Genomic DNA, 12,171 nt, shown 5'->3' with positions numbered 1-12,171 from the left:
CAGGACACCCGTGAAGCCCCACCCCCATATTCTGATTGGCCCACAGGCCAATCAGTCAGAGAAAATGGATGACCATCGATATGTAAAAACATTGCATAGTTAAGCGCCATTGATGGTCAGTTGCACTATTGCCATCAATGGTAAACATTGATGGCAAAGGCAACGATGGCTATCCCTAATGGTTGGTGGTGTACGGAGCTAAGCACTATAAATGATGATTTCAACAGGACTCCTCCCTCCTCTATAAACCACCTGACCTCTGTTTAGTTAATTTGGCAGGCTGATGGAGCTGATTTTCCACAGGCAGCCTGACATACCTGTAATGACGGTCAGTCAGGTTTTTGTCTCTAATTCCTGAGCTACTATATTATTTATTTTATTTAATATTTATTTATTAACAGATTCTTATATGGCGCATGCATATTCCGCAGCGCTTTACAGAGAATATTTTGAACATTCACATCAGTCCCGGCCCCAGTGGAACTTACAATATATATTCCCTACCACATGTACGTGCACACGTGTCCATGTGGGTTCATTTATGTTGGAAGCCAATTAACCTACCTGTATATATATTGTGGGAGGAACCCAGAGTAAACCCACGGTCCTGGTGGGGATCGAACCCATGACCTGAGCTCTGTGAGGCAGTAATGCTAACCATTACACTGTCCGTGCTGCCCCTACTATATTGGTCCTTTTAAGCCCTCCTCATGGGCAGGGCTCCTCAATTTGCCTACCTATTATCATGGGAAGTAGATACTGCTTTCTCTCTCACCCTACTGCTTCTACATGCAGACTGTTTGTCAGCTCACACCAGCATACGCGCTGCAAGGTCCATGGTAATCCAAGCAAGATGCTAAGACTTTTGTAAAATCACCTTGAAACTGCATACTTCCTCTCCCCTCTATACGTTGCTATGTGTATTCCTCTGTAAGGGAATTTGGTTGCATTCATAGGTGTTTATGCAGTAGGTAGTTAGTCAGTGAGTACTTGTTTGCACAGTCAGGCTTATCCATTGTGGTTTTTTTTTGCGGCCCAGTAGTGTATGTAACTCTGCTGCTTGTGCACTTTTGTCATTACTGTATGACAATACTGTATATATTTAAACCTTTTGCTGTGTATGAATATTCCAATACCCTTTGTTCCCTACCCTTTAACGATTAGGTCTGAGGAGGGGCAGTGTTTCAGGGCTGCTCTCTGATAAGGGTGGGGCAGCACAAAAGGTTTCTACAAAGTAAAATATCCTTAAACATGGTCTGACTTGGGGGGCTGTTTCCGCAGCGTGTGTTGCGGAGGCTTAGGATGGCCCGCTAGTCGAAGCTGTCACAACATTTGGCTTCCAGCAGGAAACAGAGACTCTCTATCCCTGCTTCCTTGGCCTCTTCTATAAACCTCACACTGGCTGGACCCATCCCTGAAGATCTGCCCACTCCTCCATCTTCCCAGTCTGAATCTAAAATATCTGAATGTTCATGGTTACAGAAGTTCAAGATGGAATCGCTGCGCTTAATGATCACTGGCTGGTGGGAATTTCTGGCATCTAAGGACATTTAAGATGCCTGTCTGTAACCTCACCAATACTTCCTACTGGGGGTGGCCATTACTAATTCAGGGCTATACCCTTTGGACTATTTTCTGCCTCCAAAGTCTTTGTGCAGGTGGTAGCTGTCATAGTGGCTTTTGAAGGTGACTATTGTCCCAAATCTCCTGATAAAGGCACCATCTCCGGAGATCTTTCACTTTCCTTTTGACCCATTGGTTTCTGATATGTGCACTGTGCGTTTTGGACTAGATTGCATCGCATGTGATGTTCTAAAGCAGTGTACGTTTTGAACTATTTTTGATGCGATCTAGTTCAAAAGGTACAGGCAGCACATGCTTTATGTGCTGTACGATGTGATGTGCGCGGGAGCACGAAATAACAACGCACCGGAACATTGCTCCGTGTGTGGGCGGCTTTACAGTTGGATTGTAAATAGCTATTCCACACTTCGTTGCAAGGGGGTATTTCTTCCTACAGACAAGATCCTTGGCACCCAATCCATGACAAATCAAGTTCTAAAAAGAACTGCTATTCTCATTTCACCTGTGTATGCACCTGTTGTGGAAACAAAAGGTTTTTCCTTCTTTGACGCAATTCTGTTGGACAAGTTCCATTCCAGGGAATGGGCGGTTTGAGCAGCTGTACCAATATTGTGTTCTGTATTTCATGTATTGAAATGATGCAGTGATTGGCAACTTCTATTTGTGTTACACAGCTGATGCCTCTGGAATTGACTGGATGGTCAGGCATGGCCGAAGCATGGCTCTCTCTGTTGCTATCAGTGTGGCATCCAGCAAGTTGTGCACGCCAAAGTTCTCCAGTAACATTGAATCAATGATTCTTAGCAATGCTACAGCTGATAGGGTAAGGATATGATAAACACCTGTTAGAGAAGATTGTTGGTAAATGGGACAGATGCTTTGCTTGGCAGCATAAAATGCCATACTATATGTGGTGATAATGATGTGAATTCATTAATACATTGTGTTTTCTAGATTCCCATTGCAGTGAGTGGAATTAGAGGAATTGGTTTTCTTATTAAACATTATATTGATACAGAAAGTGGAAACCTTCCACCTAAACTGGTTCCCCTGTTTGTGAAGGTAGGTACAAAAAGTACATTGTATTGTTTCATCCTGTTCATGCCAGATTCTGACATAACTTTCTACATGTAGAAGAGGAAGAGGACAGGACAGTATAGTAGTTTGTATTTATTCATGCAAGGGTTCCGTTATACTGTACAAGTAAAGGAATGATCTTCTCTTATCATGAGAGAGCCTTCAATAGAAATACGAACTATGTTACCCCATAATTCCATTTCAAATTTTATTGAGTGGTTTCAAATTATCCATTCTTTTACACCTTATTTTCCCATACACAATGATGGTGTTTAAGTGCAATAGAATGAATTCTGTAAGCACCCTCTCTGTATTCAGTAACCTTTACATCACCTGAAACGTAATCATCTACACACTGGGCCTCATTCAAACCTGTACGTACACTTGATGGAAAGCATACAAGGTTGATGGAATGTGGTCTGCTAGTTCGCAGGAAACACCCATAGCCGCAGCATAATTGCCATGTTGCAGCAATTGCTCCGTTGGGCTACGGCAGTCTTTGGACACAGCAATCGGATCTATGATGTTGTCAGGGGGTGTATATGCCTTCTGCAGCTTTATAGTATTTTCTCATCCTTCTCTCATTCAAAGGCGCAGCAGCAATGAGAATAGCGCACATCTCTGAATCGGCCCCATTAAGTGAACTAAAACTTTTATACTGATAAATGTAAAAGTGGTGTAAGAAAAATATAACCAGAGACTTAATACACTCCCATTGGTGCGTATCCAATTGGCAGCCGTGTTTACACCGCAGCTAATTGACAACCGGGCCCTATTTAATTAGGTCCTGCATCCCAACACGGAACAATGATTTTCCTCATAGTCTCAGGAGCTGCAAGGAAAATCTGCAGTAAATAAAGCCTCTGGAGTTTAATGCGCACAGAAACCTGTATATTCCATCATTTAACTCTGGACAGCTGTCAGACAATGCCTAGTCAGAGATAGGTTGACCCCAAAAGTTAGACACTGACAAAAGTTGGTACTTGTGAGTTATCTGGGCTGCCGATTTTTTGATTGTATGCCTTAAGTTAAGGCATACAATCAGATGCGATGCGATATCGCATCGCATGCGACCATCGGATGCGATGACCCGATTTTTCCATAGGAATCAATGTTAAAATGGACTGAGTCCATTTTAACATGGAATTCAATGGGAAAAAGGGGTCCTTTTCATACCCCTACTATCCAAGTGGGCATGGAGTTGGATATAAACCTGTGGCAAGCGTAGCGAGCCACCGAGCCCGAAGCGTGGCGAGCGAAGCGACGGTATTCTGTGTCCCCTCGCGGGGCTCGCTACGCTCGCCACGCTTCGGGCTCGGTGGCTCGCTACGCTCGCCACAGGTTTATATCCAACTCCATGCCCACTTGGATAGTAGGGGTATGAAAAGGACCCCTTTTTCCCATTAAATTCCATGTTAAAATGGACTCAGTCCATTTTAACATTGATTCCTATGGAAAAATCGGGTCATCGCATCGCATCCGATGGTCGCATGCGATGCGATGTGCCCGATCCGACCCGATTTAGAAATCGGCAGCCCGGATAACTTACAAGTACCCAAAAGTTAGACATGCATTAGTTAGACATGCCAATGCTGCCAATATACTGACAACCAACTTTTTTTTTTTAAACCTACTTCATACTTCTACCATCCCAATGGGCATATAGGGAGAATATAATAGTGCCTGAAGCATGGTGATCAGATGCCTTATACTTATACAGTGTATATACACATATTGACTTTCCATGTCAGCATTTTACTTGTGTCGTTACTGTTGTCACTGCCTGAATAATGCCTAACATTTGGGATTGACCTATTGACTGTCTAACTAGACATAGTCTGTGAGCATTACCACACCCCTGGATCTATGGGTCCACGCCCATTACTCACTGGTTCTACCCCTCAGATAAAACAGTAGGTCATTGGATATGCCCCCAGTATAAATCTGTATCATGAATATAATGTGCATTATAGACACTGCAGTTGGTGAGTAGTGTTTGAAACGGGTTTTGTTTTAAAGTAAAGCTAAACAGTAGTCTGCCTTGTAATCATTATAGCCTTACTGATGGTATATTAACATCTATTTAATGTTTTTCCACAGTGTCTTCAGAACCCATCAAGTGATATTAAGCTTATAGCAGAAAAGATGATCTGGTGGGCAAGCAAAGATCATTTGCCCCCGCTAGACACTCAAATTATCAAACCAATTCTCAAAGTGCTACTGGACAATACAAAGGACAAAAACACAAGTGTTCGAGCATACAGCGACCAGGCAATAGTGAACCTTTTAAAAATGAGGTTAGGGAATGATCTCTTCCAGGTATGTATCCTTCTAACTGACATTTTGGAATATAACATGTGAAATGTTGACTAGTTACTTGTGACATAATTCAGTTTCCATGGTTATCCCTGGAGTAATCACTATATGGGAAACTTGTGGAAAAAAAGAAGCAGAAAATCCTGCAAATAGTGTATATCCAAATTGTGTCTGGTACTCCGAGCTGTGCCAGGAAGCATCACTCCAGGGATCTGGCATCATTAAAGCATTCTTTTTAAAGGCTCATGCACACTGGGCGATTTTGATCTGAAAGCCACTCTAACTCAGTGTTTTGAGTGTCTTTAAGCTCAAAGCCGCCCAGTGTGTACGGCCCGGTGATGAGTGCATCAGCGCCAGGAAATCCGCTCATCTGTTGGTATTACCAGCAAATGAGCAGCTTTGTTGACCGCTTTGCATAGCGCTGTCATCGCTGGGGGGAAAGCGCTCAGTGTGTATGCACTGAGCGGCTTTCCCCCCAGCGATGACAGCAGTCATTGCTGGCCATACACGCTGGGCATAATCGCCCAGTGTGTATGGACCGTAAGAAAGCTCCTTTTGTAAGCTTAGAGTACCCAATGAATTTAAAATGAAAGCTTGCCATCATAAGTGTGGTATAGAATGTAGTGACAGGAGGTCAGGCGATTTCAAATGTACTTCCAAAACATCAACCTCCTCCCCCTCTTTTTCCCCCACTTGTTTTCCTATACAGCTGCACATGTAGAATGTTTGCTCATTGCATCCATGCACCTTCTGTTTAATTATTTTATATAAACCTAGATCTGTGCAGCTTGGGATGTCCTAAGTGGGCTGTAGAGATACTGTGATTGGTTCCTCCATTGCAGGCCTTCCTTAGTCCTTCCCCTATTCACTGGCAACTGCACTCACCTGTATTTCTGTGTGAGGCATAAGAACAGAGAAGGTATGGCAGGAGTCAGACAGACCAGGGAGTGTGATGTAATGATGGCGTGTCACTCCCAGCAGCCTCTTCCACACCACATGCACATCAGCATCTATCTCCGGTTCCAGCATCCCTGCCCGTGAAGTAACATTTTTTTCATCTGAATCTGTTGCTCTAGCACGCACTTTCTCCAGCATCATTTATTTTACTTAATGCTTCTGGCTGCCATTTTTCCGGCAACAGTTTTTAAGTTAACTTACCTACATTTCGTTTCTCTCCTCTGCCATTTTGGATGGTAATATTATGGTAATTCTCTGGTAGCCTATGTCCAGCTTTCCACATGGACATTTTAATAAACTGAATGGATGTTTGAGTATACTTCGTACTGGAAAATGTCTACAGCAATCATAAAATCTTCCTGTGTAAGGATAACACTGTGCTCACAGAGAGCTTTGTCGCAGGGTTGCTGTGTTTTCCTATTCATTTTAAAATCCCAACATTAATAAATGCAGTTGCCAGTAGTATAATGCTACTTGGGAGATTAGGCAGACAGGTTGTTTGGGTGTACAGTGTACATTGCCTGCTGACTATTGAAATCTGTCACATTGTACATTAACAAATATATTGGACTAGGCAATGACAAGACTTGTTGTGAAGCCTCTGAAACGGCAACAGTAGTTTCCTTGCAATGCAGAATCCATGATGTGAGGTACATGATATGGGTGGCATAGCTAAATAGCACTTCATGAGTTAGGTTACCAGGGGGATCAATAAGAAAAAAACAATTAGAATTTTGAGAAATGGTTGGAACACATATTAAAGAACCAAGAGCAAGGTTTATCAGATTAATATGTGTTCAGCTATGCAGCTCCCTACATTTGTTAGTAATGGCACAAGTCATTTGCATTTGAAAAACAACAGGAAAATAATTTATTTTGGAAACAACCATTCTTGGCTCTCATTATTCAGTACAATAATACCAGATTTTGTTTATTCATTTATTTGTTCTCTGGTATATTTTCTTCTGGGTGCCCACAGCAGGCATGGCACCAAGAACAGAAATACTACCCAGGCAAGAGGTCTTGTTTACTAGCATTATAGGTAAACGCAAGGTTCCCACTAATCCATTGCATTCACACGCTATCTATTATCTGGCCTGTGTATGTTTTCTGTAGTGAAGTCCTATTTGGTTTCAGTGATTTACACCTAAATTCAGTGAGCCGTGGCTTAGGGGGTAGTCAATGCCACCAGCGAGGGGGTTTGTATGGAGAGGATGACATTTTCCTCCCCGAAAATATGCCCTCCTCGCCGTCAAACCCCAGTGAGCCGCGCCATTTTAATGGCCACATTTGCCATTTCCACCTCATCTCAGGGAGCAGGCAAGGAGGAAACCGGTGTGTGAACCAGATTCGTTGAATACCCGGATGGCGAGCTATCGGCACTTCTGTACGCAACAGTTTGCCATCAGGGCATTGAATACCGCTCCAGATGTCTATTTTTTTAGTTTTATTTTCCGTCACGGATCCCTCCCAGCATGCCCTGCAGCCAGCGCGTCACTCTGCGCATGTGCAAGGGACAGCTCTTATCGCAAGAGCTGTCCCTTGCGTTAATAACGGCATATGTTAGAGCATATGCCGTTATTAATAATGCGGTGGCCGGCGAAGAGGCGGCAAACAGGGCTACAGATGTTACAACATCCCGCCCCCAAGGAGCTCAAGGGGTATTGGATCTGACTAATGGATTGGGGCCTTTCTGATTTGTTTACATTTTGGGAATAACATGTTTTTCTAATAGAGGCAACCAATTAGCTGTGAAGTAACATCCAGTGCATTCTATAAAATTATAGGTAGCAACTAATTGGTTGCCGTGGGTAACGTCTCCACTGGCATATTTTTCCACTCTTTTCACTGCTTCATACATCTATTGAGCATATACCTCCCCTTGAGTCAGACCTTAACCAGTCAACAATGTCTAGGTTGACAGTGACTAGCTAAACACCTAAGAATAGTCAGCAATGACAGAAGGTCGAAATGAAACACAAGAAAGTCAACACAAATGAATTTGTCAAAAAAGGGGTAAAAATTGGCAAAGCAAATATTTTTAGTCATCATAATGACCTGTAATGTTTACCTTTTATATAGGAAATATAGGGGGAAATTTACTATGATGTGTATTCTACTTCACATGTGATTATTGCTATGGGCAACCAATCAGAATCTACGGTACTTGTGTATTATCACGGCGCATAGGGGGACCATTTAACATTGAAAAAACCCATTAGGGTGCATCGCATGCGGGCATATGGCATGCGTTGCTTTACAATGTATATGATGCCATACAACTGAATATCGTAGCCATTGATAGTGGGGGTGGCGATAACAATGGGGGTGCATTTAACATAGTAATCACCAATCAGGGTGCCTGTACAATAAAAAATCGGGTCGGATCGCATCGCATGCCATTGTAAACGCACACATTCTAGGGTTAATTTGTTGGGAGCCAATTAACCTAGCAGTCAGTGGCGTAGCGCCAAATTTAGCGCCCCCCCCCCCTCCCCTTCCTCTCTTATCTGTCCGCGTTCGTGGCTGGGAGTGGGGACCGCAGATCTACTTTCCTAGCCTCTTCCAGGCTCCGAGTCCTTATGACAAAATGTCCCTCAAAAAATGACCGCCCCCTTACAGCTGACCGTTTTGAAGGATACTAGAGGAGGCCGCTGCTGCCCCCTCTAGCATCCTAAATACTGTCTGCTGTAAGGGGGCGGCCATTTTTTGAGGGACATTTTGTCATAAGGAGCTAGGAAGAGGCTAGGAGCGCCGGGACGCAGACAAAGTAGGTCCTGGCCACAAACGCGGCGACAGTATAAGGCAGGTCAGTAGCTCCCGCAGACCCTGGCGCCCACATTACTCAGCGCCTCGCTGCCACAGCAGGGTCTGCCGCACAGTGGCTACGCCACAGCTACCAGTATATTTTTAGATTGTGAGAGGATACCGGAGTACCAGGAGGAAACCCACACAAGTACGCAGAGAATATATAAACGCAGCATACAGTAGTTAAAACCTCGGTTGACAATTACAAAGGTCAAACGTTACCTGTAGTTCTTGACCAGGTTTGCACACACTGTGGCAGGTATTTTGGCCCTCATATGATGGAAGTTACAGTTCTTTTTTTTAAGTGTTTCAACTTGGACAATCAGTGGCTGTACTTGTCCAAATATACCACAACCGGGTCAGACCAACCTATTACCTGTCACTATGACTTTTTTTGAGTAAGGTACTGTGGAGTTGAGGAATAGATAACTACTTTAGTGGAATTATTAAAATTGCTCATTCGTGTCTGGCCCATAGGTTTGTGGGACTAAGGGCCCGATTCAGACCAGCTCGCTGGGCTGCAAGTGCTTGGAGTCCGGCAAGCATGTTAACGCCACCCGCACGTCTGTGCCCCTGTGCACCCACACAGAAGAAAAATCATTTGATGGTTACTTAGAATCGAATGATTTTGCCTCCTGTCTCTGCCGCTTGCAGCTGCCACATGACCCGGGAGTCACTCGACCGCTCTGAGGATTTAAGAGATTTCATCGCGGGTGTCGACATCATGCACCCACCCCTAGCAGTCATAGGAAAGCCTGCGTTCGGCCAGGCACTACTATCATTTCTATGGGTGTGTCCATTTTGTCAGACAGATTGTGAGTGGCTTGGCAAGGGCAAAGACATTTGCTGCTGTGCCCAGCACATGCGCATTACCCAAAGGCCCACCATCAGAGCTTCTGAATGTGCGAAGTCTGAAATGCCCACTTTCAGCATTCTTAAACACTGATACCACTTGGTGCATTGCAGCTGTAATCACACCTGCATAGCTTTCACCAGTCCTTTGGTGTGTGCAGATTTTCTGGCTGTGTTTCACCTCAAATATTTGTACACAGTCTATTCAGCAACACGCCAGATACAGATTCAGGAACATTGTAGAGCTCAGTAGACTGGAGTTATTGATCTTCAGTTCATCGTTTTGAATAACTTTCACATGTCAGCAGCTGGTGTTCCAGAGGTCACAACTATTAAGTATTGATTCTGAGCAGCAGTGTGGACCTGAGTGAATAGATTACCTCACTGAAGTGATAGCCACAGTAAAATATTAAGTGTTTAAACTTGTTGACCCATATAGTAACATCAGTTCATGTGCCCAGCAGCCAGAAGGTGGTGATTTATCTTTTCCACTGTTTTTCCCTCTCATTTTTCAATTTCTTAAGTTGTCATGATGTCGTTTTTTGTCTTGATTCTGTTTGGCGGAGGTGAATTGGCAGTTTAAATCACTGTGAAGATTCCTGGTGGGTCGGCGAACCCACAGGACCTCCTGTGGCCAGGAGAGATTAGAGGATGACAGACTGGGTGTGTTAGGGGGTAGATGATGCAGCCTGAAGATGTGGGCGTAGAAAAGAGACAGTTTTTGGAAAAAAAAATGGTACTTATGTAGTATCTGGGCTGCCGATTTTTTGATTGTATGCCTTAAGTTAAGGCATACAATCAGATGCGATGCGATGCGATATCGCATCGCATCGCATCGCATCCGATATCGGATGCGATGACCCGATTTTTCCATAGGAATCAATGTTAAAATGATTCCTATGGAAAAATGGGTCCTTTTCATACCCCTACTATCCAAGTGGGCATGGAGTTGGATATAAACCTGTGGCGAGCGTAGCGAGCCACCGAGCCCGAAGCGTGGCGAGCGAAGCGAGCCCCGCGAGGGGACGGTATTCGTCCCCTCGCGGGGCTCGCTTCGCTCGCCACGCTTCGGGCTCGGTGGCTCGCTACGCTCGCCACAGGTTTATATCCAACTCCATGCCCACTTGGATAGTAGGGGTATGAAAAGGACCCATTTTTCCCATTGAATTCCATGTTAAAATAGACTCAGTCCATTTTAACATTGATTCCTATGGAAAAATCGGGGCATCGCATCGAATCGCATGGTCGCATGCGATGCGATGCGATCTCCCGATCCGACCCGATTTAGAAATCGGCAGCCCAGATACTACATAAGTACCAAAAAAATTGCAGTCCACTTTAAATTCCCAATTCACCCATGACACCAGGGAAGGGCATTGTAGTGGAATTAGCATAAAGTCATAGACCCCACTGTAGGAAAAGACACAAGGATGGCTGCAACTGTGTCCAACTCAGAATCTGGCCCTATGAGGAGGGATTCCGCCCCTTCAATAGACCCCACCCACTCCACAGACCCAACATCCGTGGGGGCTGCTTCCAGGAATTTCCAGAGCTGGTTCCCCATCCCATTCCGCCCCTGCTGTTTGGTAACTGACTCTGCTCCTCAAAAAGGATAAAGCAAACTGAGGAGAAGTAGTCTTCTCTCAGTGCTTCTGTAACTTCACATGTGAAATCTGTGCATTTTATTTTCTCCAAAGGCAGACACTAAATGTTATGAAACCTAAAACAAAACCATTGGCTAGCAGATTCTATCTATCTCAGCATAATAAACTAACTCACCTTAATATACAAATAATTAAGTTGAGTTAGTTAATTATGGTGAGTGCTGAGCCCCCTGTATTTGTATTTACTAGCGTGTGTGATCACAGGTCACTGCACCCCAACCTGGGAAGTGTGGGTGCTGTTTGCACCCCATTCTTAGGAATGGCGAGTGTGGTTGTACATCTGTATCTATCTAATTTTTTTTTTTTTTTTAAGTGATGATGAAGTATTCCTTGAAATATTCTTCATATGAAGATTTGTATCTAATGCTGGTATTATATATATTTTGTGTTTCTGCAGGATATGACCAAGATACTGGACACGGCCAGCATAGAAATGCTGAATGAATGTAACCGCCGCACGTTGAAGAAGCTGGCAGCCCAGCCAGACTCCACTGAACAGATTGATGAAACTATCCTGACGTGATTGGGAACCATATTGGCTGCATCAACATTTCACCTCTGAATATCTACTAAATGGTTTTTGTTTCTAAAAGTGCACTTTTTGTGTAGTGCACAGAAACTATTGGCTTTCCAGAAGTTTAATTAAAATAAATATTAATTTCTGTACCCTGTACAACCTTTCCAAAAAATGCTTTCAAAATAATAATAATACACATATGACCATTTGTCATGTTGAGCGTGTTGGGCTGGTGTGCATTTCTGACACAGGATGCAGTGGGGTGCAGCTCCTAACTGCGACATAGATGGATGATACAGTAGAATATCTTGAAATTATTCTAAAGCTGTGTACACACGGGGTGATTCTTTCAGGTCATTTTGACTACATCATCAAAATCGCCTACAAGGTTTAGGC

General features: G+C 43.8%; 1 protein-coding gene across 1 annotated transcript in view; it reads left to right on the top strand.

Moving 5' to 3' along the window:
- GCN1 (GCN1 activator of EIF2AK4) overlaps nt 1-11,951 on the top strand; it is an 88,746-nt gene extending 76,795 nt beyond the window's left edge. The window contains exons 55-58 of the mRNA XM_083147110.1: nt 2,259-2,407; nt 2,539-2,646; nt 4,762-4,980; nt 11,656-11,951. Coding sequence (XP_083003236.1) covers nt 2,259-2,407; nt 2,539-2,646; nt 4,762-4,980; nt 11,656-11,781 — 602 coding nt within the window. The 3' untranslated portion in view covers nt 11,782-11,951. The remainder of the gene's footprint in view (nt 1-2,258; nt 2,408-2,538; nt 2,647-4,761; nt 4,981-11,655) is intronic.
- Nucleotides 11,952-12,171: the final 220 nt, after the last annotated feature.

The sequence above is a fragment of the Crinia signifera genome, chromosome 1 (genome assembly GCF_055691185.1).
Source record: "Crinia signifera chromosome 1, ASM5569118v1, whole genome shotgun sequence".
Lineage (NCBI taxonomy): Eukaryota > Metazoa > Chordata > Amphibia > Anura > Myobatrachidae > Crinia > Crinia signifera.
Note: the sequence above shows the minus strand (reverse complement) of the source record. Positions and strands in the feature narration are given on the sequence as shown.